General features: G+C 40.1%; 1 protein-coding gene across 1 annotated transcript in view; it reads right to left on the bottom strand.

The window, feature by feature from the left end:
* Nucleotides 1–26,353, bottom strand: part of LOC124162673 (4-coumarate--CoA ligase-like 5) — a 58,415-nt gene extending 32,062 nt beyond the window's left edge. Inside the window, exons 1-8 of the mRNA XM_046539275.1 lie at nucleotides 26,087–26,353; nucleotides 13,099–13,338; nucleotides 8,756–8,963; nucleotides 7,300–7,482; nucleotides 5,467–5,620; nucleotides 3,547–3,700; nucleotides 2,998–3,168; nucleotides 783–900 (exon numbers count right to left, since the gene is read on the bottom strand). Coding sequence (XP_046395231.1) covers nucleotides 783–900; nucleotides 2,998–3,168; nucleotides 3,547–3,700; nucleotides 5,467–5,620; nucleotides 7,300–7,482; nucleotides 8,756–8,963; nucleotides 13,099–13,278 — 1,168 coding nt within the window. The 5' untranslated portion in view covers nucleotides 13,279–13,338; nucleotides 26,087–26,353. The remainder of the gene's footprint in view (nucleotides 1–782; nucleotides 901–2,997; nucleotides 3,169–3,546; nucleotides 3,701–5,466; nucleotides 5,621–7,299; nucleotides 7,483–8,755; nucleotides 8,964–13,098; nucleotides 13,339–26,086) is intronic.
* Between the last annotated feature and the right edge of the window lie 974 nt (nucleotides 26,354–27,327).

Below are 27,327 nucleotides of genomic sequence, written 5' to 3'. Positions count from 1 at the left end.
TAGCAATGGAGTATAATGCTCCTTGCCAGTGGCGCCGATTCCATGGGGCCTGAGGGGCCCGAGCCCCCTCAAAAATTTGTAATGGGTGCGAGGAAAAAATGTTTCAGGCTTGTCGATTTTCCCCGGAGAGTCCAGATATCGAGATTCGACTTATCAGGGTTCTAATATTGATCACATGACTCTTCTAAAATACTTCAGAAACTTAAAACTCGCTACTTATAAAATTTCCCGGGGGAGCTTTTGGCCCCTCCAATATTTTTTCTAAGTCGGCACTCCTGCTCCTTGCACGTTTTTGCACTTGCGGGCGACTTTTAGCTACATTGCAGCCGTACAGAGCCACTGGGGCCACATGACTACTGTTTCGTCTTTCTGCTTAATGATCCACGCAAACAAATGCAAACTTTCACACTAGATGGTTTCAGTTGTGCGGGAGCTGTCTCCAGTACTGTTGATAATAGTCTTTTTGTACCGTTACAATCGTACTGTATGAAAAGCAACTGGCCAAGATTTAAACCTGTGCGGTTTTTTTCCTGCACGGGCAAAAATGTGTAATGTGCAAGGAGTGTACGGGGCTATTGTTGTTAAATGGATTGCATAGATTTAGGTATTTTTCTAGTGCTTACCTTCACCTATATCTTGTAGAGTATCGAGCATTGGCGGCTGAAACAAAAACTACCTAACAAAATTTGAACATGATCTGGTGAAGATCCTTGAGGGAGTACCCTTTTAAGATTAACTGTAACTTTAATAATTTTTTTGCCAACTTTCCCAATTTGGCTTACTTGTATTCTCTCCTTCCTTGATTGTTGCTTTTTTCAATCCTGCAATGGATGGGCATCCTCCTTCACAAGCTGGTGATCCTGTTGTAGTTACCACCAATGTTTCGGATGTTCCATATGACTACAACAATAAGACCTATGGCTGAACAATGTATAAATTATCACAAGTTATATCTAGGTAATTATTTTCTTAGGCAATTATTGTGTGCTTGAATATTATATTAGAGATATGTTTGTGGCATGATATCTTTGATGATATTCTCTCATCACTTTCACTCAGTTTTCACTTTTAAAGTGGAATTTGCAAAGAGTTTCATTCATTATCTATACTGCTTATATTTTACAATGCCTTGTGAACTTAATTGTGAGATGGGTTTCAACTTTATACAATTGATAATAAATGAGAGAAACAAAATGAGTTTCAATAAATATCAGCATGCATGTATGTCAGACAGTATATCCTTGAATAATTAATTATTGGGAAAATTAGGATTTTGGATATTAATTTATGGTCCTGGAATACAGATTGGTAGAACTAAGCTTCTATTATCACAGTCTTCTAGCCCAATAACTTTATTTTATCTAACTCTGTACCTCCAGCAGTTCTATTGAAAATGAATGGAAATCCAAGTTCAGTTCATTTGCTTTTAGAGTTAGTGACTAAGTCATCACAGAAAAAGTTGTGTAGCAGCAATGCGATATTCTAGTCCATTTCTAAACTTCCTTGGCAAACTTAGATGACTCAAGTTCAAAACAATATAAGGAAATTGTAAGCCCAGGAAAATAATTGAAGATATGAACACAAAAATAAAATAAAAATTAATTTTTGTGAATTGCTGGTATGCACCCCTGCTATTAATTTTCTTGCAATATTTATGCATAAATAGATCTTCTTTTCACTCCTTTGGAGAGTCTAGCTATATCTTTTCCTTCCTCTGCACATCAAATTAGTATGAGTTCTTGGGGGAGGAATGTCATGCTTCATACTTGCTGAATAGATTTAAACCTGCACATAGAAGCCAGCAAGGGCAGATCCTGAATTTTTTCTGGGGGGCACAGGGGCCAGGCAGGCAAACAGTTGTCTCATATTTGAGAGCAATATACATACAAAATTAGTATACAAAATATTCTCTTTATTTCAATATAAAAGTTAATAATATGAAATTAAATGTTCAAGGCTCTGAAATGCTTAAAATAAAACAAACATAATGTTATGTAATCATATTAAAAATCTTGCATATGCTTAAGCATCTGGGGAGGCATGTGTCCCTAAATCTGCCTATGGAAGCCAGAGATGGGTCCAAAAAAGATTGGTGCTAAAGGACATTGGCATTTAAATGAAGGGATATATTCATGGACTATAGAGGGATCTTAAATTAACTTCACATTTACAAATAATAATTTATGATGCATGTGACTGATGAATGGGTGTGGCAGTCAAGGCAAAAAAACACATATATACTCAAGGAAAGTGGAATTCACAAATAGGGTGGTTTCCGATTATTTTTTTATTGACTAAATTGAAAAATTAATACTCCTGGAGTACATATTTCACGCTTTTAGATTTTTAAATCACGATAGCTATTTTTTGCGATTAAAGGAAAAGTGAAAATTTTCTATCACAGGAGGTTAAGTATGAATGCTGGGAAAATCCGGTGTAATGTCTGGCTGCTGCTGTGTGAGGCTACCTGGGGGCGAGGCTATGAACACTGCTACGATGCAGGCTGATTGCTGCCGAGCATGGCGGTAGCATAGATTACCCTGCTAGCAGATAGCGCTTGGCTTAAATAAGGATTATTAATACCCCATCAAACGAAGGAAACTTTCTGACTATAGGCAATTTTAATAGGTGATTATTAAGAAATGTTTCCCTGAGCTCTGTGCCTCATGCATGCATTGGTAATCTCAGATGATGTAAAACTACTATCTACTGGTATAGAATCTAGGTCCCCGTGACATCACGAGGGGTGCCATCACATGGGCGCCAATCTGGCCTTTTTCAAATGAGGTAAAAATTGACCATTGACATTCATCTAAACTGGGATTTCTAAAACAAAATTATTTGTATGTAATGAATACACTAATGGTGGGTAACAAATCGCAATCAATGCCTTTCGTCTTCTTTGATGAAGGAAACTACCCTATTGAAATTTATTGTATGTATATGCATAAGCTCACATGATCTAGAATTCTAGGGGATATCCAGAAATATACTTACTTGATAAATTTTAATGTGTGGTATTGCTTCAGAAATCTTCTGTAATGTTGAAATATCAAATATGGATCCTCCACAAATTATGCATTTTAAGAAGGACATATCATGCTTCAGCAGTTCTCCACTATTAGCCAACCATGATGCAACGTAGTGGTACAGTGCAATTGAATTAGGCTGCAAGAAGAAAACGTTCAGCTCTTAAATAAATATTGATAGGCAAGATGTGGCCTTTAGCCATGGTTGAACCTGGGAATCAATTTCAGGGAAGTAAAAAAAAGGTAATGTTGGGTGAAAGTTCTACCTTATTTCGTAGATTGGCTCATTATAATGATCAATGCCCACTAAACTGTTTTAAATAATCTCTGCTAGTCATGCAATACAAAAATAATGTGTACAACATGCATAATTATTGGCTCTGCATCAAATTAGTGGTATGTATTTCTCTCATTGCCAAGTCATTGATATTTTTCATTGACTCCCTTTAAAGAGTTGTCGGGTGAGTTTAATGCTTAGTTTTCCACTCTTCATAGAAAATAGAATGCCTTATCTCACCTTGTAGCTCAACACATGCGACATGAATGAGTGTTTATTGTATTTGGAAATGGAAATCAGTGAATATCCAAATATTATTGCCATGCAAGTGTGCATGAAAGCTCCGACAGAGAAATTTCCCATTAGAGTCAATAGAGATTCTGTTTCTGGAGCCCTGAAAAAAAAAACATAATTAAGCGTTTAAATATACAGGGTACAATGTTTAATTTAAATATTTATGATAGAGAAAACATATTTTTATTTTTTTTCTCAAAAGCTCAAATACATAGAGCCAAATTTGTCTCTAATTATATCTTTACTTTATATTTATCATGGTTGCAGTGCAGTGATCTAGAAACGGAATATTTCCATTTCCAAAAATAGGCATAAATATATTGTTGTGTGACATCTCAGAATAGCCAGCTGTGTCAAACTATGCCTCGGGATTTGTACCTTAAACTTTCGAGAATGGATAACCTTCCTTTTCTCTTTCCCCTTTGTCAAAAACATCCCAGTTTCACATTTCCTATATAATGGCACAAGCGAGACTATTGTCACTCAGTCACTAGAGAGGACTTGAAGTCATCTATCATCACGCAACAGTTATGACTCCTCTCTCGTCAGTGGTCAGTCACAATGTTGGTAGCCGTCAGTGGGAGTTGAAGCACATGCTACCAAAGATCCTTGCTATCCACCTGTGCCATCTCCAGAAGATCCTCTCCTTCCAGAGACATGGGTAATGTCCTAAATTTTGGCTATTCTAGAGAACAAATTCATTACTTGATGTTTTTCCATTGAACTGATTTGCAGTAGGGTAGTTTCCTTCATCAAAAGAAAACGAAAGGCTTTGATTGCGATTTGTTATCCACCATTAGTGTATTCATAATATACAAATTATTTGGTTTTAGAAATCCCAGTATAGACGAATGGCAATGTTAAATTTTAACCGTGTTTGAAAAAGTCCAGATTGGCGCCCATGCGATGCCACTCCACGTGACGTCACAGGGACCTAGTTTCTATATGAGTAGATTGGATTTTTACATCATCCGAGGTTACCAATGCATACATGAGGCACAGAGCTCAGGGAAAAATGTCTTAATAATCATTTATTAAAACTGGCTAAGGTCGGAAAGGTTTCCTCGTTTGATAAGGTATTAATAATCCTTATTTAAGCCAAGCGCTAACTGCATCGTATCAAGCCTGCATAGTGTGAGCGCTCAAAGCCTTGCCCCAAGTTCACCTCACACGACAACAGTGGGAACCAGAATGAAGTCACACGGAGTTTTCCCAGCATTCATACTTAGCCGTTGTGTTTTCGCGTGCTTGAAAATTTTCACTTTTCATTTAACCGCAAAAAATAGATATCGTCATTAAAAATCTAAAAGCATGAAAAACATACTCCAGGAGTAATAATCTTTCCATTTAGGCAATAAAAAGCACTAATATGATGCAGGCTGCTAGCAGGTAGTAGAGTACCCTGCTAGCAGGTAGCGCTTGACTTAAATAAGGATTATTGGTACCTTATCAAACGAAGGAAACTTTCCAAACTTAGGCAGTTTTAATAGGTGATTATTAAGAGATGTTTCCCTGAGCTCTATGCCTCATGCAGGCATTGGTAACCTCGGATGAGGTAAAACTGCTATCTGTATAGAAACTAGGTCCCTGTGACGTCACGTGGAGTGGCATCGCATGGGCGCCAATCTGGACTTTTTCAAAGGCGGTTAAAATTGACCATTGCCATTCGTCTAAACTGGGATTTCTAAAACCAAATAATTTATATATTATGAATACACTAATGGTGGGTAAGGAATCGTAATCAATGCCTTTCGTCTTCTTTGATGAGGGAAACTACTCTATTACGGAAATGGGGACTGATAGGGTGATTAGCAAAACTTTCTAAAGAAACCTACCAGGAAATCAATGCCATAATTACATACTCACTTTTGCAGTTTTTTTGGCCCTCCCATGTTTTGCATGAAGGATACTATGTTGTGGTGAGTGTGCATAGCACCCTTTGGTCTCCCTGTGCTGCCACTTGTGTTTGGCACAGTTATAACATCTTCCTTAGGGTTAATTTTTACATCCCGAGGGAATGCTGTAATTCAGAAATAATTACAGTAAAACCTCTATGTAGTGAGCCTCTTTACATCATAAACCTCCATACTTCATACCACCCCTATGGTCCCACTAGATTTACATGCAAATTTATAGGCAAACCTCTTTGCAGTGAACCTCTTTATCTCATGAAACCTTCACTTATCATACCAAGGAGAAACCCCCGAGACTGCTTAACTACCTCCGAAAATTGTACCGAGACAACTATAAACCATTAATGCAGCCACGGTTGCATACATGGAATGACATTTTCAGCAATAAATATTTCACCCTTTTTTTTCATTTACACCTTTAATATGCTGCAATTTTCATATGTTAACTGTTAGTTATGGCCATTTTGTTCCATATGAGAGCATACCTGACAGTAAATAAGAAAAAAGATATCCAACTATCCTAATCATTTTAAGAGATTGTTGAATTAAGAGAGATCACATCGTATTCTCTCGAATCATGGTAAAAATCACGCGATAGCGCTCACTATGTGTTATCATTAAATAATAAATATATGTTCACTAATGCATGCATGTTTATTAAACGCATCAATATGATGGTTTAAAAGACAGAATGTAGTGCCTTTCCATTCCAAAGGATATGAAGAAATGGTGCCTATCACTGAAACCTCTCTATAGTGAATCTCCATACATCAAATTGCCCAAATTTTGGTCCCCTCCATTACGATGTAAAGAGGTTTTACTGTATTCTAATTTAAGTATACATACTGGGACATGCCATGGTGATAACTTTACGGATTCACCTGCATTGCACAAATTGTGCAAAAAATCCACAGGGAAAAATCAAACAGGGATTCGAACCCAGATCTCCCATCTCTGGTCAAGTGCATTTGCCAGTTAAGCTACCGAGGCGTCATTCTCCCCTGTGGAAATTTGAGGACTATTCCGAACAAGGTGGTACGGACTGCTGAGCATATTATGCTAATAGCAGTCCACAGTGCCACAGACGGAGAGCAAACCCCAACTTTGAACACATAGAAGTGTTAGCTCTTGACTCATTCAAGTGTATGACACAATGATTATTCTCTTTCGCAAAATTTCTCTTCAAATACAGTCACTGCCTTTATGTCGTTATTTTTATGCAACATTTTAGTGCTGGTACATATTATAAATAATCTATACGTGGCCGAAAGATCTAAAATTCTTAATACATAAAAATGTGGTGAAATGCCATTGGGTGAGTGTAATCACCCATGAAAAGTGTGAGCATTTCTCACAACACAGCTTGAAATATTTTAATGCTGTTCAGCAGAGTTGAATACATATTTTCACTTCCTTGGATGTGGATTTTTAATATAATTTTACGTGAATATATATGTACTTGAATTCCTACTTCCAGAAGAAAATTTGGGCTAGATTCTGACAATTTTTTCTGGAATACTTTAAGAAGAAAGTTATATTTTATATGTATATTTATTTAATTTCTCTGCTTAATTGGGGTCTGTTGCATTAATTGGTAGTTTAAAAATTGTTAAAGCATCAATTAATTCCCATTAAAATTATTTCAATAGATATTGATATTATACAATGATGAAAGATTATATAAACTTCATTTCAAATAAAAGAACAACACCCTTGAGTTTCTTTATATGATATTTAAAAAGGTTTAAGTGCGTTTTTGTAATAGCTGCTATGGCAATACACTTACCTGAGCCATCATCTTTTTCAATCATATCTTCAATGGATGTAGCACCAGTCACCACGCCACCAACTGATAATAAAGTAACAGGCCAAGACAGACGATTGATGACTCTCTTTATTTTTGCAGCTGTTTCTCGATCACAAAGAACAAAGCGGGCCCTCGTTTCTTCTAACTGCCTTTGAAATTCCTCTGCAGCATAGGGACACCAAAAATGATGAGTTTATGGATAAACTGAATCATTTGATAAATTTTAAACCAAATACATATGAATTATGTAATTTTATGCTTGGAACACTCTGATTTTAAAAAAATGAGGAGGGATATGCACTCATATAAAACTCATGAGCAGCATAAGTAGCATTCATGAGCCATATGGAAGTTATCTCATGAGATGCCGTGTTATAATTATCAATATTTTCAATGATTGTGAATAATTAATCATACTAGAGCTGTTATTTTGAGGACTTACATTTAAGTTAGTTTTCTATTTCTCTTGTTATTGTTGCTAAACTATTCCTTTCTTGTGACAGTTTTCTTTTTATATCTTTAAAACCTTTAAACTTGCATATTTTTTTGTGTTGTTGATATTGAAAATTTTGTTTATAAGATAAATCTACTTTTTTCTTAGCAGATTATGGAAATTTAATTTGTTTTTTTTTTGCTTCTATTGGTTACCCCAAAGCATAAGTGAATAAAAATTCTTTCATTCATTGTGATTTTTAATAATTTTCAAGAAATATTCAGCATTCAATTTCTTTTTGGTGGTACAGGGATTATAGAAAATGATTTCATGTACAGTACACTCCCGATTATCCCAATGGCTAATGATTGGGAGGGACGGCACGAATAATCGGAAAACACGTATAACCCAAATTTTCACTTAAATGTCTTGTAATGATCATAATTTACGTAAAACAAACAATGCATTATTATTTATGCAGGTATTCTGTTATTTTAGAGTGCTTCCCGGACTCAATGAGAGCTTTCTTTGCTAGTTTGCGATCTCTTTAGCGGCGATAACAGGGTTGTACTCGTATCCGTGGCTGTGTGATCACGGATACAGAAAAGTGGCATAGCACCATGGAAAAGTGGTTTGCACGAATGCTTCAAAACCACTGCTCGACGTCAGAAACTACACTGTCAGGCACCACGCCACGTAGTTGCATCTCTCACAAGTTGCCCGGGTTGCAACTGCTGCGGGACGTGTATCCGTGATCACGGAGAGCTTGGAAAACAGGGACACGGTGCCCCCATGAATGCAGCTAGCGCACGATCGCTTAAATTACGCATTAATGCAGTAATTCCGATGATTTTGTGTCCGATTTTATTTTTTTATAAAGTTCGCGGAAAAAATTGAGCGAGAGTGAAAATCATGCTCGGATAATCCGTAACCCGGATAAACCACAGCCGGATAATCGAGAGTCTGCTGTAGTTATTGCTAGAATAAAATCTCTGTTATTACCTTCTTCTTCATTCTGATAACAGCCTCGGACAGCACCACCGCACCGCCATACACCAATATGTACCACATAGATGAGGGCTACTTCATAGGTCACAAAGTAGAGCCAGTCCCCCTTTTGGAAGCCCATCTTGGTGAGTGCACTTGCAATTCTGTATGAAAATGGTTCAATCTCACTGAAAAGGATGGACTTTTTCCTTATCACGTCCACCTGAAAATATGAGCATTCATCAATCATAATTCTTGTGCCACTGTGTAGTGAAACTGATTAATTCAAGCAATGAATTTTGTTGATTTTCTAGTGCTTGAAAAAAAATCAGTCGTAGTATTTCATCTCTAATCAAATCGAATACCTACATATATGCTTTGATTGTGACATACAAGGGAAATAAAATCAGAATTACAATAATTTTTCCTCACTCAATGATTTGATGTGATGGTTGGTTGAGAAAGGTATGGTTTAGCCCAAGGTAAGCATCAAGCGTACGAATTTCACTCATTCTGGAAAGGGGAGTCAATTCTCTTCCCTCTGCTACCTTGCACTCAAGTATTTTATTTAAGGGTGTCTACAGGCTTCACCAGGGATTTGGGCCTGTTACCCTCTAGTCAGAAGCCAAGCTCTCTGCCTGCTTGGCTTCCATGCCTTTATAATTGTATTATTACAAAAGAATTTAACTTTGATTTTGGTCCCAATAGTTGGAAATTAGGAACCCATTACACAGGCCAACAATGAAAACACTTTTTTACTGAAAATACCTTAATCTTATGTTTTTAAAGTTGCTGGATCCATATATGATGGTTTTAAAGTTGTATCACCCACCATTTATTCACATTTTACAGTTAAATTTATGAAATCAAGCAATATTTTTAGAATTTAAGAGCTTTTTTATAGTTATAATAAAATTGAAAAAGTAGGTCTAATGAACAAAGATAATGGAGGATTACTGTTGGTACTTCACCGAGAAGTTCAGCAAGCGATTCATTGCGGAAAAAGCTACACAAGATGCTTCAAGGAAAAAAGGGAAAGAAAATGTCGACCAATTCCAGTTGACAAGTCAACCCTGTATTATCACGCTTTAGTAAATACAAACAATTTTATCACGATATAGTGAACAGTAAATATAAACAATTTTATGATGTAACACAGTGTTTCATTGATTTCCCTATATATTGTATAGGGGTATTAGACTAAATATCAAATACATATTGCTTGGAAACTATAGGTGATACAAAAAAACTAAGGCCAGGTTTGGATTCGGCACATAATAATCTGTAAAGATCAGCTATTAAAATAAAAAAGTTTTCAAACAAATTTTTTTAGTTGGGCTGTGTTATCCACGGGAAAATAGCTGAAAATACAAATTAGAAACAACTTCTAAGATTTATATCTCGCATTTTATTGTGTATTTGACACTATGATGACTTAAGAGAGCAGAGCATTTGGATTCCGGCCGAAGGGTCTTGGGTTCAAAACCTGAATGTAACCATGAAACATACACCAAAACAAAAATCCTCGAAATTCCAGGTGGCCCAGGGAAAGGAACTGCTCCCCTTACATTGAAGGTAACTACACACCTATTACTTAACCCTAATACAGGCAAGGTGAGTCTCTTGGACTCATCGCATTACATTTTTGAGAATTTTATTATGTTATTGACATGCCAGCATGTTGTAAATTTTTTACTTCTTCTAATTGTATATTTCCTATAAATTAGAATAATTCAAACTTCTTTCGGAATTAAAGTAACTTAGAAATAATTTTTTTCCCTGAATTCCCACAAATCCAGGCAAGGTGAGACTGTTTGCACATAATGTAAAAAGTAATGTGCCTTTTACAAATACATATTTGGTTTGAATTGTCAAAATAAAGTAAAATTATCACTATGTACATGTAATGATAAATATTTGGTGTTTTATGTAATGAAAACAGAAATAATTAGTCAAAAGAGTCCACTGTACTCGGTGTTTGACTATGTATGAAATTAATAAGTAATTTAAAACTTTTGTAAACAAAAAATAATCAATTTTATGTTAAATGATTCTATAGTGTACAATATGTTCAAATTGATGTGAAAAGTAATATTTTTCACTGTTTAATAGTTTAAATTAAAAGCAAAAGTTAAAAGAGTCCATTGGACTCACCTTGCCCGATTACGTCAGAAAAATGTGTTGCCCGTGTTAGGGTTGATCTTGTGTGAGCTTTAACCAGACCTATCACTTATCTTTGGGTTGAAACCATGGGTGAGGGAATGACCTCGTATTCGCTTGCATATTCGAATTTGAAAGTTGCTACGGAGTTTAACCTTATTTCCCTTGCACATAGGCAACACTTCACACATCACGAGATATTTTCACGATAGGGGAGTCATTATATAGATAATATTAGATTATTTCTGGGTAAAACAATGGCAAAACCAAGTTTATCAAAGGATACTTGTATCAAATATTTTTTCCTATGAGTAATGGAGGTAATATCGTGACTGGTTGAAGTTTTTTTCTGATACAATCGATAATAACGCGAATTTTGAGGGAGAAATGCTTATATGCTGAACTTTCATGCTCACAAAAATTATTTTGCGAAAAATTCTGCTGTTTAATCCACTACGTAGATTATTGGTAAGTTTGATGAAATATTTAGACATACCAGTGCTTAATGGAAGAGCTTGGGATAAAAATGCTGAGATGTGGCTAATAGCCCGGTCAAAATAGAGCTAAGAGCCCAAAAGCTAAAATTTACAGGAATGCCCTTCTTATGAAATCCTGAAAAGTACCCATCGATCCCGTGCGTGCAAAAACTTTTATTCAAGGTCAACGGCCACAAAAATTGTTTTTTTTGCATTTTTTAGCAAAATTATTAGTTTTACGATAAAAATTGATGAGGGCAAAATTTTAGATCAGGAAATTATCTACAAAATTGTTACAGAACTTTTTTCTCTGAGAAAACATTACCATACGATTTCTGAGAAAAAGCCATTCGAAAGTTAGCTGGAGTTGTCCAATAATGTTCGGAGAGCGCAGCAGCTGTTGATTGATCTACAATTTTTGTCTGAACACTTTTTAAAACTAACAGTTTGGCCAAAAATGCAATAAAAACCTATTTCTGTGACCTTTGACCTTGAATAAAATTTTTTGCACACACTGAATCAATGGGGGCTTTTCAGGATTTAATTAGAGGGGTACTCCTAACGTTCCTGTAAATTAAAGAAAATTGGTGAACGCCATTTTTAAAATGCGGCCCGATAAAAATATAATCATAAAAAAAACAATATAATTATTTTCTAGACTTTTGAAAATATCCCATCACATGTTCACAATCTGCATTATTTTCCAACTGATTTTGGTTGCACAAAAGTCAAAGCAAAGCATAGAATTTATGATATAATTTTATAACTGTTTACGTGTTAGACTTTGAAACATCACATTTTTAAATACGGCAAGATAGAAATATTTAATTATAAAAAAATATGATTATATTTTCTAGACTTTTTGAAAATGTTCCATCACATGTCCACAATATGTGTACATAAAGATAAAAATAAAATAATAAAGAACGATGTCATAATTTCCGACAGTTAAAAAAATATTATCATATCTTCACAATTTATAATATTTCCTGACTGATTTTGGTTGCACTAGATTTATAAAATAGAATTTTTGATAGAATATTAGTGTTATATGTAAATTAGGTTTTGAAATCTCGCCATTTTTAAACTACCTCCCGATAAAAATAATAAAAAAGTTGTTACGGAGGCTGCCGCGGTGAGTTAATTGGTGATTGTTTTTCGGGTTCATGGTGCTAGAGGGAGAATGTTGGGGAAACGAGGGAGGGGAAGGAAAAGAATAGGATTTTTAGATAGATTGAAAGGGAGTAGGCCTTACAGTGAATTGAAGAAGGCAGTGCTGGAAGGAAAGGGAGGCTCCCAGATCACTTCTTAAATACTCCATGGAAACCTACCTTTATCGGTAGAATACTGTAATAAAAATAATAATTCCGCGTTGACTCATATTTTGCGGACGACAGTTTCGGGCGCGTTCCAGCTCCCGTCTTCGGGTCCAAAAAACCCGAAACCCGAAGCACTTGGACGCGGAATGAACCCGAAAAACAATCACCAAATAAAAAGTTGTAATTAACATTAAAAATAAGAACTTTGTGCTTTCACATTAATATTTATTCACGACCATGGTTTCAACGTTAGACGTCATCATCAGGTGAACTCTATGGACGCTTTCACCAAGTTACGCCTCAAACAATCAATTTTTTTTAAGTTGTAATAATCTGCACAAGTTAAAAAAATCCATCACAAGTTATCAACCCATATAATTTCCCGACTGATTTTGGAACTCACCACCCAAGGCTTGTGCTTGAAGTACTCCTGATTCATGCTCAGGGCTCCGAGGAGATAATCGGCCGCAGATACGTCGGGAGTGACGATGGAATCCGCGTGACTGGCCCACGGCGATTTGACGATCGTCCCATCATCTCCTCCCTCGGCCGCAACGCCGTTCGTATCCTCACCATTCTCCATGTCTTGGCCTCAAAACGGGACTCTCTAAGGTCCTCCTCCTCTGTCTGAAGCTGCCAGACCCTGTGCGGACATGGTAGAATTACGTAATAGCAGCAAAAGTATTGCCCTTGTGGCACCAAAAGGATTATATCAGTATATTTTTAAGATTTCGAAATACATCGGTACACAGATTTGCAAAATCTGTATCTTCTATATTATTTCTACTGTATAGATACCTTTTTCTCAACATATACGCAACCAAACTCTACAAATGAGGTACCAAAATGCACAGAATTTATAAGAGAACATGCGACGGCATACCTACTTCATAAATATTGCTATTATTTCCTAAAATTGGTTTTTAAATAATAAAAAAAACGATAAATATTCCCGACGTTAACGGCGCACAAACTGATACATTTGTTCATTTGCAACAATATCTCGGGTTCTTTAAATAACTTTTATCAAAATGCGGCTGATTCCACATTCAAGTCTCCTGTTGATACGTAAGTATGAGTCATCATGTGCTTTTAACAGAGGATAGTGTAATTACTTCTAATGTTGTGATTAAAGAGGTCCTCTGACCTCGATTTGTACATGAACATTCCAATTAAATTTGAACAAAAGACCCTGCCTTTTTTTCTACATTTTAAAATTAGAAACGCGCCTATCCGTCTGTGGACCTGCATTGAAAAGAGCGGGGGAAGCCCGCTGGGAGCGGGCGCATCACGCTCGTATTATATATATTTTATACATGTCTGATGATCCATGGTCCTTGATGTATACCAGAATCTTTAAAATATACAAATAATATCCTTACGGCGTAACCAGGGATCATCAGACATGTATTACATATGTATAATATACAGATTTACGACGAGTTATACGTATTTAATCTATATAAAACCCATACTATAGCAGCAGATGTAATATGTATAATATCTAGATGTTATCTGCGTGGTAGAGGACATCTGCATGTATTTTATACAGATATAATATGTATACAGTGTATACTATAATTGTATTAAATCTAGATATAATCCTTTTGGTGCTACTAGGGACAGCATATGCATGGGCGGAGTTTTAGGTTTTATGTTGGGGGGCCAGGAATCCTGCCAGAGGTTTAGGGGCTATGGAATATCCCCCAATCGAATTTCCGGGGCTTTCCCCTGGAAATTTTTCTTAAATTACCCTCTGAACTAATACTAAAAACTTTATTTCAACTTCTAATGTTTTGGTTTTCATTGTACTTGAATGTACAAGTTTCGCACTTTTGCCGGATAAATTACCGTGGCTCTCCCTGAGCCCTCAAAAATTCCGCCCATGATCATATGGGATAAATTAGCGAGTATATAGGATCCGGCGCAGAGAGACTTATTCCTTGAACTTAATAAAAAAAATACAAAGGAAAGCTGTGCGATTCGTCAAAAACTGCAACAGATGTACAGAGAGCGTTAAGTACATAGATGTTTAATTAGTTAGGCTAGAAGCCTCTAGATGATCGAAGACTGCGCGCTAGGCTTAGACTGCTTCAGTAATTGAGAATAGATAAATCTAATTGTAAGAGCGATACGGACAATATCATATAAGAGCCCCAGTATATTTCCACGTCCGGCAGATACTATAAATTAATAGATATATCTTTCCAAATGCATATGCGGGTCTACGGGGGGGCAAGGGGGCACGTGCCCCCCCCCCCAAAACCTTTAAAAATTTGCATGATTTTAATACGTTCCCATTATGATTGCATTCATTTTGTATTATGAGGTATCCTTGTGCCCCCACAGAATAAAATCCTGGTTACAGCCTTGCTTGTGCCCCCCAGAAAGAAATCCTGGATCCGCCCCTGGCCAAATGGATGGGTACGGGAATTCGTTTTTCCCCCGAACAGTAAAGGACTTTAATAAATTTTTGGTGGAACTTCGTTAGAGCATTCTCTTTTTATTTGTAAACGGCTGGTGTTCTAACTTCTAACACCGCCCGTCACATGCGTATTGAAAGAGCTTGCGGGTCAATATAAGGAGGATGAAGTCAGTCTCAAGAAAATAGGCGTAGATTGTACGGAAAGGCAACTCATTCGTAATCTGGATATGGCCCAGACTGCGTAGGTGAGGGTAGCGGACAGAGAATCTACGTGGGCAAGCTTTTGCCTAGGAGTGGGGCTAGACTGTCCACAGTGGCGCCGACTCCATGGGGCCTGAGGCGACCCGAGCCGCCTTAAAAATTCATTATGGGTGTGAAGAAAAAATGTGTCAGGCTTGTAGATTTTCCCCGGATTGTCCAGATATCGAGATTCGAGTTATTAGGGTTCTAATGTTGATCATATGACTCTTCTAAAATGGTTGAAAAACTTAAAACTCACTTATAAAATTTCCCGGGGCAAGATCCCCGGTTTGGGCCCCCCCAATATTTTTTGTAAGTCGGCATCCCTGGCTTTCCACTATCTCGGTTGCTTTCTAACGTGTACGCTGAGGAGATGGTAAGAGAGGCGTGGAATAAGTTGAAAGCTGGAGTCAAAATGGGGGGAATGATGTTTAAATCAGTGAGGTTCGCAGATGATTAGGTGTTGATTAGCCAGTCAACGAGGGGGCTTTAGGCTCTCTTGGATACGTTAAACGATCGCCACGAGGAGTATGGGATGCGAATTAATCACAAGAAGACCAATGGTATGCGGTGTTGACCCCAATCTCCCGAAATCTAACGTCCCTGCGACGTAAAGTGTGCGGAACACGTTATTCTGATATCACCACAAGTGCACATCCTATTTTTTTATCGATATGCTGACGTATTCTAATACTGGGGATTTTTTTATTCTGACCTTTCATCCTTGGGATGGACTTGATTTGGATACGAAACGATTTATCTCCCGCATCCCTCGATTTTGGTCAGCGGAAAAATAAATGTATGTCAATCGTCACTGACTGACACCAAAACGACGCACTGTTGCGTTACATTCCTCTGCGTGAACATGTGACTTTCAAGTATTGATTAAATGGATTGGTAAGACACAGTCATGATTGGGGAGGATGGTTAACTGGGAATTTTCATAGAAAAATCGTATCTTAGTTGCGAAATCTTCGATAATAGAATGACTCTGTGAACGGAATCATTTGCTCAGATGAAACGATAGCTCAATTCCGCGGCGTTTTCGTAAAAAATGGTTGGAGTATGGGGAGAAACAGGTACGGATTATTAAAATTTGGAATATTTGTACCAGGTCAGGATTTTGAACGGTCTATATATCTCAAATTGAATTTTTGAACACTAATATGACAGTTACGTTGAAACGCTCTCAGGTACTTTTTAAAATTCACTCTCACTTCTTGAAATGTTTCTGGTATACACAGAAAACACTTGTGAATGACATGTGTCTCAATTATAAAAATATTACCTCAAAGAAAAGACTTTTGCAAAATATTCGCCACTGAGGTCAGAGGCGTCTGCGATCTAAGTGAAGAATAATTACGTATTGTGGCTCAAATTATTTTAATGGATCAATTATAAGGCCACGGCTTGCAGTGATACGCCGTCAGTGGTACATTGAGTCATAGTGGTCGTTTCTCCCCGCAATTTCCTGAAAATTCGAAAAGATGGTAATTTTTTTGGTGGCTCTGAAATGAAAGATCACCACATTAACTGGCATGTAAAAATAATTTATTAATATCACTTGTCCATGTATATCGGACGTCAGACACTTTATTGCTGGGAGATATTGCATACCACCAAAGCATTGCGGAAAGCTGTGAACCCCGCCCTCCAGAAAAAAGTCTTCATCCATCTTTGCACATAAATTTATTCATATCAATTTAATTATAAAAGTAGTAAGTATCCTTATTTTTGGACTATGAAGAGTTCGAATACGTCAACAATCGCCGGGATCTCAAGCAGTGGCGAACATAGATTATAACTACGGGGTGGGCCGAGATGAATTCGATGTTAACAGTTGAAAATACGTTAAATAAATCAATGAAAAGCCTAAGTAACTAAGAGCAAAGTTAAGAAACAGAAAATACACCTTTTGGACATTAAAAAATGTTCTAATGTAAGTATCACGAAGATGGGACGTGACCTCCTTTTTCCACCTCTCGCCACCCACCACCCACGTGCCGCTGCATTGGCGGTTTGCTTCTCGTCTTATCACCCTTCCTGTCACACACCCCACTCCACATCTCCTCAGGCGTGAGAACCGTGCAGCGTCAGCAGAAGGCAGCCTCTTGGGTGGCCGCGAATTGGGTAATACAGATATCACGCGGAGAGGCGTGCTATGAGAACGGCCGTTGGAGTTGCGTCCACGAAGAGCGGAGTGTGTGTTTGGCGGCTGTAGAGTGCGGATGTGCCCAATAAACCTGCTTGAGTAATGGAGTTTTTCCTTTAAACTAATCCTGCCTTTCCCTGATGCTATCGATTTACTGAACCTTACATCTGGTGTCCGAAGTGGGGATCGATATGTATCAAGGGGCAGTACACGAGACGACCTAAGGCGAGATGGCGAGTCGGGTTAGTTTTGGCGGGCAAGAGGTGGACCTCCAACGGGTGATCGACGACTTTTCAGACAAACTTGAGCAGCTGGGTGCTGAGAACGAGCGTTTGAGAGCCGTCGTCGCCAGGGGAGAAGGGCAGGAGGTCGCTTCACCCGCGAGTGCAAAATTCACCCTCCTAAATTCCATAGAACCCTTCCATGGTCGCCCCGGCGATGACGTCGGTGCCTACCTCGAGCGAGTCCAGCAGGTGGCGTCCCTGAGCGGATGGAGCGATGGGGAAACGCTCGCCGCCGCGCGGCTACGTCTGGGTGGGGAAGCCGCGGTATACGAGCGCACGAGACTAGAATGTAAGACGGCGGCCACTTACTCGGCATGGAAGAACATCATTCTCGACCGCTATCACTCGAAAAAGACCGCTCGTTTCTACCGAGAGCTCCTAACAGTCATTCACATGGAGCCGAAGGAGGACATCGAAGTGTTCGCGGATCGAGTCAGGCGGATCAACGCGCGGACGGCGGAAATCGGCGGAACTCCGGAGCGGATGGAGGCAATGAGATACGAGGCTGATCAGCGAGCCTTGGATGCCTTCTTGAGAGGCCTTTCGGGCGAATTGGGCAGGCTATGCCGACTCGCAATGCCCGAGAGTTTCGACGCCGCCGTCGCGACGGCAGTGAGAATCCGGGAGGCTGAGAGGACGCCGCGTAATCCATCGCCCAGTCGTCGAGCGTTCCAGGTGACGGCTCGTGAGTGCTACAATTGCGGGCGCACTGGCCATTTCGCCCGTGAGTGTCGCAGCCAACGCCGTGGGAAGTGCTACAGCTGCGGCGTGGAGGGCCATTTTGCTCGTGAGTGCAGGAAGGGGTCATCGAGCCGGGCGGCCAATTTAAACGGCAAAGGGGTCGACCGTCCCGCCGGCGCCGACCCCTGGTAAAGGAAGTGCTGATTCCAGCCGTCCAGGTGAGTGCGGGAGTGAAGGACTTAGTCGTGCGAGCGGTGGTTGAAGGGAAAATGTGCTCGTTTCTGTTAGACACTGGGGCCCAAGTGTCATTATTAGTGCGGGGATCGTGTAGAGGGAGCGGGATGAAGCCGTCACAATATCGCATCCGAGGCGTCGCGGGGCGGGTGCTGAAAAGTTATGGTGAGAAGCCGGTGTCTTTAGAAATAGGCGGTTATGTTTATCCAATCAATGTGCAAGTAGTTGAAACATTGGGCGGTTTTGAAGGGATTTTGGGGTTAGATTTTCTATGTAAATACGGATGTGTAATCAACCTTCCAGAAAGGGCAATGAAACTAGACGGGCGTGTAATTCCGCTGCACGGGGCTGATGGGGTAGAGAATGATCGTTCGGAAAAGACATTTAGTGCGTTCCGGATCACTACGGACAAGGACCATGCGGTAATTCTTTCAGATGAGGAGTACATACCGCCGCGGTCGGAAAAAAGGTTTCTAGTGACTGTACCACGCGCGGCGGTAGGGGGCGCAGAAATGGTTGTGATAGAACCCAGATTGATCGAAGTGGAAGGGTGCGCCGTTGCCCGGACCCTGAGTAGGGTGGATGAGGAAAACCGGGTAATAGTAATGATGTCTAATTGGAGTGACGAGGGAATTAGAATACGTCGAGGTACGACGATTGCCGCGGCAAACGGTGTGGAAATTAGTGAAGTTCCGGAAAGAGCAATTAGACGCGCGGAGAAGGACAAGTCGGGGTGGAATCTCACGGAAAAACTTGCACACCTATCAGAGTCGGAAAGGAAACCTCTTCAGGAACTAATAGAAAGTTTTCGGGGACTATTTAGTGAAAAGGAATCCATCCCTGTTACTAATCTCGTCGAACATCATATTCCTACTGGTGACGCTCGTCCAATATACCGACGTCCGTATCGGATTCCTTTTCACCAGAAGCCCTTGGTTGAACAATTCGTCCAAGAGCAGTTAAAAACTGGGGTAATATCCCCTAGTTCCAGTCCTTGGGCGAGCCCAATTGTTATTGTTCCAAAAAAGTCTACCGATGGAAAGCCGGCGTACCGTTTTTGTGTAGACTTTAGGGCACTTAATGCTGTCACAATTCCTGACGTGTACCCGCTACCTAACATAGTAGAAACTTTGGATTATTTAGGGGGGTGTCGCTATTTCACTACTTTGGATATGACGAGTGGTTATCACCAGATACCCATGGCTAAAGACTCGCAGGAGAAAACCGCGTTTATTGTCGATAGTGGCCTGTATGAGTATAAACGCATGCCCTTCGGCCTTAGGAACGCGCCGGGAAGTTTTCAGCGGATGATGGACGGCGTACTTAGAGGCCTTAAGCCGGAACGTTGTCTCGTCTATTTAGACGATATTATCGTATTCAGTGACACGGTGGATGATCATGTTGTCCGGTTACGCTCTGTTTTCCAGCGGCTAAGTGACGCTGGGTTGTCGTTAAAAATAGAGAAATGCAATTTTGCGGAAAGCAGCGTGAAGTATTTGGGTCATGTGATAAGTGGTGAAGGGGTGCGACCGGAATCAGAAAAAATTCAAGCGGTGCGAGATTTTCCAACACCTACGAACGTCCGAGAGCTGCAGTCATTTCTCGGCCTGGCTAACTACTATCGGCGATTTGTAAAGGGATTCGCGTCGATTGCAAAGCCGCTCACAAATCTTCTTAAAAAGGGGAGGGCATTCGAGTGGGACGCTGAATGCGAGGCTGCTTTGAGTCAATTGAAATACTCTCTAACTTCCACCCCTGTGCTGGCATATCCTGATTTTCGGAAACCGTTCACGTTGTCTACCGATGCTAGTAATCACGCCCTCGGCGCCGTGTTATCACAAGAGATTGGTGGAGAAGAACATCCCGTCGCCTTTGCATCTCGTAGGCTTAATCAAGCGGAGCAAAATTATTCTGCCACTGAACGAGAATTACTCGCCGTCGTTTGGGCCGTAGGGTATTTCAGGTGTTACTTATATGGGCGAAAATTTAACATTATCACTGATCATGCGGCTCTTAAATGGTTATTTAGTCTGAAGGATCCTAATAGCCGGTTGATTCGTTGGACATTAAAATTGTCGGAATACGATTACGAGGTGTGTCATAAGCCGGGGAAATTGCATGGGAATGCCGATGGGTTGAGCCGCAAGGTAAGAAAAGTCGCTGCAGAGGAGGAACTGAATCTAAAGGAGGCGCAAGAAGCAGACGCAGAGTGCATCGGATGGATCGGGAAGAATAAGTTTGAATTTGCGGATGGCTTGCTGTGTCGAATTGAGGAAGGGGTGCACAAAGTAGTTGTTCCTGCTGGTTTGAGGAGGCAAATACTAAGGCAGTGTCATGACCATAGGCTCGCTGGGCACATGGGTGTAAATTCCACGAAGTATCGCGTGGGCGGTCAGTATTGGTGGCCGGGATGGAAGAAAGACTGTACTGATTACGTCAGGGGGTGCGTGTCATGTCTACGTAGGTCGCCATATGGGAAGACAAAGGCGCCATTGCAGCCGCTGCCGGAGGCGGACCGACCATTCCAATTCATTGCACTAGACATCGTGGGGCCGCTCCCAAAAACGGAACGCGGAAATCGTTACGTATTATCCATCATAGATCATTTTTCACGGTATTTGGTGATGGCGCCCTTGGGGGATCAAACCGCGGAATCTGTGTCCGTTACTCTGGTGCGCGATTGGATACTTAAGTTCGGTGTCCCGGAAAAAATACTTTCCGATCAGGGTAGTAATTTTACCTCGGAACTCTTCCAGAATGTGTGTCGGTTGTTGGGCATAGAGAAGTTACAAACCTCCCCATTCCACCCCCAATGTAACGGCAGGGTCGAGAGAGTACACCGTACAATAGCTCAGATCATCTCCCACTATGTTAATTGCAAAAACAATGACTGGGATTTATGGGTAGGTTATGCAGTCTGTGCATACAATTCAAGCTGGCATAGAAGCGTACGTCGTTCCCCTCATGAAGTGATATTCGGGGAAAGGCTAAAGACCCCCTTTGAGTGCATGAAAAACGCCCCTGTTTCCGTGGACGATTTTGTGTCCCAGCTACAAAATAGACTGCAAGTGATTTGGAAAGATTGTAAACGGAATAATCGCAGAGCCCATGAGGAACAAGCTAAAGGATTAAAAAACACTAAAAGGGGGATAAATTATGTCGCGGGTGAGTATGTGTACTTGACGGACCCAGTTCTTAAACCGGGCAAAGTGCGAAAGTTTCACAGCCCCTGGAAAGGACCGTATAGGGTGATAGAAGTACTTTCCCCCTCCAATTTAAAATTGCAGCTTCAGCATAGAACTGTGATCGTACATAAGGATCGAGTGAAACCCCACCCTAGTCAACTTTCGATTCCTCCCCCACCCCACGGAGAAAGACGGCGTGGCAGACCGAGAAAGGCCGTATCCGATAGTGAATGGGAGGAATGCATTGGCGAAATTCCGTTTGCGTGTGCTGATCGAGCGTGCAAAAAACAAAAGCGAGAAGCTGACTGTATTTTCCGCCCTGAAGTGTTTAGAAGGGGGAGGGGAAGACCAAGGAAAAATTTACCTTATATGACTAATTCCACATGTCCTCCTCAAGAATCGCCGAATACGCGAATTGAAGCCCCCCCTTCCCAAAGTGAGCCCTCCCCCACCCCTAGTGTTGGTGAAATCCCTCAAGTTTCCCCCCCTGAGTCCACTGTCTCTCGAGAGGAAGCATCAAGCCCAGACTTGAATACGGAGTGTAACGAAGAATCGAGTGTTAACTCGGCGGCCGGCGAAGAAGAGTGTCAACAAACAGTGCGGCATCATCTGGGCGGTGAGCGTGAGATAGGCTGCATTCCTGCGAAGGTCGACACGCCGGCACTTCCGCGGAGACCCCCATATCATCTCCGCCCTCGGCAGGACGTCTCGCCGCCAGCTGGAGAAGACGTCATTGACGAGAAGACGCCCTTACCCTCCCCTGCCCCCCCCGACGAGGTCCCAGTGGGTGTGAGTGGTCCCCGTGTCTACGACTTACGGCCGAGACGAGAAAAGTAATTCAAAGGCCAGTGATTGTAGCGTGAAATGTTCAGAGTGTGTGACTGATTTAAAATAAAACTGTTTGCCCTTCCCAACCCCCTTGCCCCGAAGAGCTTTTTCGTGGCTGTCAGAGATCCTGAGAAAAGTGAAGAAATTTTTATTGTGTATCGCGTAGAGTAAATGAAAGTGAGGAGAAGTGAAGTGAGAGAGAGAAAGGCGCGTGAAATATTTGAATGATTTGTTTTCTTCCCAATTCTTTCTTTCACGGTGGCGTTTGAATTGTACTTTCATAGTTTGGTTTGTGCTTTTATTGTTGATGTACTGAGTTTGTTGATTTGTGTAATGGTAGAAGTGTAATTATTATTCCACGATGGTTTTGATAATGTTTATTTTTTATTATCTCTCAAAATTAATTTTTGTGTGAACATTATTCCTTGAATTCTATGTTTTTTCTTTTATTTTGGGGACATGATTTACCATTATTGAGTGTTAATTTTTTTTCTTTTGTATCGTGTGGGTAATCCCAATTGCTTTGATGTTTTTGGTTCTTTGGTATATACTGTCACTTATTAAGCATTTTTTCAGTTTCCGGCCATCCCCATTTAATCGGGGGATTAAATTTTGTTTGGAGGGAGGATGATGTAAGTATCACGAAGATGGGACGTGACCTCCTTTTTCCACCTCTCGCCACCCACCACCCACGTGCCGCTGCATTGGCGGTTTGCTTCTCGTCTTATCACCCTTCCTGTCACACACCCCACTCCACATCTCCTCAGGCGTGAGAACCGTGCAGCGTCAGCAGAAGGCAGCCTCTTGGGTGGCCGCGAATTGGGTAATACAGATATCACGCGGAGAGGCGTGCTATGAGAACGGCCGTTGGAGTTGCGTCCACGAAGAGCGGAGTGTGTGTTTGGCGGCTGTAGAGTGCGGATGTGCCCAATAAACCTGCTTGAGTAATGGAGTTTTTCCTTTAAACTAATCCTGCCTTTCCCTGATGCTATCGATTTACTGAACCTTACACTAATATGAATACCATACTGCAAACTAATGCAATTATTTTAATAAAATTATTATTTAATTAAAAAATCAAGAATCGATGAATACTTATTCTTAAAAATTTTAATATTTGCGGGGAAGATCTTAAAAATTTCTTCAGGAAGGTCATTTTACTTATTTATTCCTCCACGCAGGAATTCTATAAAACCAAAGAGAGACTCTGTAGATGGCAGAAATTAAAATATAATATTGTATGATTTAAACCAGTCGGGCGGAAGTGCTGCGTTCTGTTAAACATTCAGCATGGAAAAGTCTTATGGGAACATGACTTGGTGAGGACAATCTTACTTTAACATTAAAAAATTTAAAAAATACATTATTTGACAAAAGAAACTGGTAACGACGGGTCTAAAGTATTTAATTTTTTCATACACGTAGGTACGCTTTCCTCAGACGATAAATAATAAATTTTCATTCCTAAACGCATTGATTGTTTTAAGATCTACACTATAATGGTGATAAAAGTTTGCTAAATCAAACGTAATTCATATTGCTCATGTTTACCCTGGGTTATACCATGAATATCACTGAAATCATTACTTAAACATGCGAAGAAAAAAATCGTAATGTCAAAGTAATTAAATATAATATGGTATTTCCTGGAGTATAGGTCATTTATACAAAAGTTAGCAGCCAACGTTTCGATTTATTTTCTTAAATCATCTTCAGGGCTATGTTAGAAAAAGTGTGAAACAATATAAAATACAGAGAATAAGACGATACACAATATTTATACATAAAGAAGGAACAATTGGGTTTTTTTATATAATACAATATAATTTAAAGAAATATGTATATATAAACATATATATAAGAACATAATGGAATATACAAAAAATTTTTACATACCTCTAAGCTTTGAACACATTTATTTATGTTTTGTTTCTAAGGTATTGCCACAACCTAGGTTACCATTAATTTTGATGTAAAAAAAATAATAATAATAAATTAATTAAACTGTACGATTACTAAATACTGAGCGAAAAAAACATGATAAAAATAAACAAAATTAATTACTGGAAACTAAGACAAGAAAATGGGAAATTGCGTTATGACTCAGGTCGAGAATAATAAAAAATAAGCCAATAGAGACACTGATTTCAAGAATTAAATGTTACAAAGACTCATAAAAGGTCATCCTTCACTCGCAAGAAAACTACATCTTTAAAAGGACATCCGCATTGAACTCGTTAAATTCATACCAGGGTCGGTTCTAGACATATTTCTAGTATTAGCGAACAACATCCCTTATTGCGCCCCTCAAAAATAACCTGAAAGGTAGTAGGGATTCTCTCTAGATGCATTTTAAAATAAATACAAATAATTTAGGAATAAGGGTAGGGACTTAAATATCAGCGTAAACTTATAAAATGCTTGCTCTCATATAATGAATGTGATATTTTTGAATGAGCTTAAAGTATATTGTGAAAGGCCTTAAAAAAGCTATCATATTATCTCAAAGAAATTTCTTATACAAAATGTTCGCCTCAGAGGTCAGGGGCTCACGCGAGTCAAGTAAAAAAAGTTACGTACAATAGTCCGGATTTTTAAAAAATGAATTCTGAATGGATTTTTTTAAATGGTTTATTTTAATGGATAATTTTCTAGGCCATGACCGCGGCTTGCAGTGATACGCCGTCAGCGTTGCATTAAATTGACATTGAAAAGGTGGTAATTTTTAAGGTGGATCTTACAGTTCACCTGATTAACAAACTTGTAAAACTGATTTATTAGTATCTCAAAGTCACTTTTCCACGCATATTGGACGTCAGCTACATCACTGGGATATAATTGCATACCACCAAGGCGCCACGGAATGTACACAGAAATATTTTTCCAGGCACAGAAACTTTTCCAGGAGGTCGCGGAATCAGTTTCCGGAGCTGCGACGGATAGCAGAATTCCCTGTCCGGCCCAGGGACAAATACAGAAGACCCCGCGCCGGAACCGGACAAACAGAAGATCTTCCTCCGAAGAAACAAAAGAACGTGGTCCCGTAACGTTTTACGGCCTCAAAACAGGAGACTTTTACAGGGAATGAGTGCCTTGGCAATGTGAAACCCGAAGCAAATCATAATCTGAAGAGCCCAGGAGGGTTGAGCAGATTAATACCATAAGATTGGTATGAAGTACCACGCGTCACGGAAAGTAATGACAACCCCATCCCTCCCCCCCTTTTCTAGTGGTTTGTACTGAGTACTTTAGGGCCTCTATGCGGCCGCGTACTTATTGCTTAAACCGGCCCTGCATGCGACCACTTCGGGCGGTTCCGAGGGAGACCAAGGCGCATGGAGCGGGGAGAGGTTGAAACTCACCTCGCTCGAGAATATCCCACGGTTGCCGGAAGTGGAAGCAACTGCAACCGGAACACGGGCAGGGTTTTCCTCTGTCTCGGCTCCCACTCCTTACGGGATACGAGAGCGATATGCTCCTACTCTGCGGTCGACAACTGCCGAAAAACTCCACTCCACTCCTCTCGCCCTCTACGCATCACGTCAACGCGGCCACGCTAATCTGTTCCACTCGGAGATATATTTATACACTTTATATATACGTGAGGACTTCCTTTTTTTCCTCGCAGCTCGAGAAGATTGATGCTCGTAAATAAAAAAAATGTTTCAGCCCATCCCCCCCTCACTTGTGTCCCGATAACCTAAAAGCCACGCCCACTGGGGAGGCATCTTAACCTGGAGGAAAGTGTCAATGAGACGATACTGGATTCAAACGATAGCAGTGGCGCCGACTCCATGGGGCCTGAGGGGGCCCGAGCCCCCTCAAAAATTCGTTATGGGTGTGAGGAAAATAAGGGGCCAGCTTGTCGATTTTCCTTGGAGTGTCCAGATATGGAGATTCGAGTTATTAGGGCTCTAATGTTGATCATATGACTCTTCTAAAATGCTTAAAAAAACCTTAAAACTCACTACTTATAAAATCTCCCGGGGCAAGATTTGGGGCCCCCCCAATATTTTTTGTAAGTCGGCATCCCTGAAGGATAGCACGTTCTCCTCGCATCACAGTGATCTAAGCAGTAGAAACCATTGATGGTATTCCTTTGGTTGGCCGGAGTTCATGTAGGCATAGACGGATTCAGGGGGGGCACACCCCCTCTCCCCCCGGACGCTTAAGAAATATACAAGATTTTTATACGGTTATCATTTCGTTCGTTTTGATTTGTGTATTACAGAGACTTAATCATTTGATTTCATATTAATAACTTATTGATATCGTATTAAATTGGGAATATTTTGTACTGTAATTGTTGTATGATATTTTTTATCACAAAAATGAGAGGACCGTATGCCTTTCAGACTCTTTTGCACCCCCTTCACCCCCCAGATTATGATCCGGGATCCGTCCTTGCGTGTTGGTACAGCATCACTTATGTGCAACAATGGTGACACAGAAAATGTACAGGTACCCAGTACACCACTAATTTTTTCAGCAGATTTGGAAAAGAGCTTTGGAAGAGAGAGAGTTATTTCAACGGTAAAATGTTGACTTATGCTTTGTGAGTTTGGAAAATTCCTTGGAAATTTATTTTTTATTTTTGTAAAAT

Source organism: Ischnura elegans, chromosome 7, assembly GCF_921293095.1.
Source record: "Ischnura elegans chromosome 7, ioIscEleg1.1, whole genome shotgun sequence".
Classification (NCBI taxonomy): Eukaryota; Metazoa; Arthropoda; class Insecta; order Odonata; family Coenagrionidae; genus Ischnura; species Ischnura elegans.
Note: the sequence above shows the minus strand (reverse complement) of the source record. Positions and strands in the feature narration are given on the sequence as shown.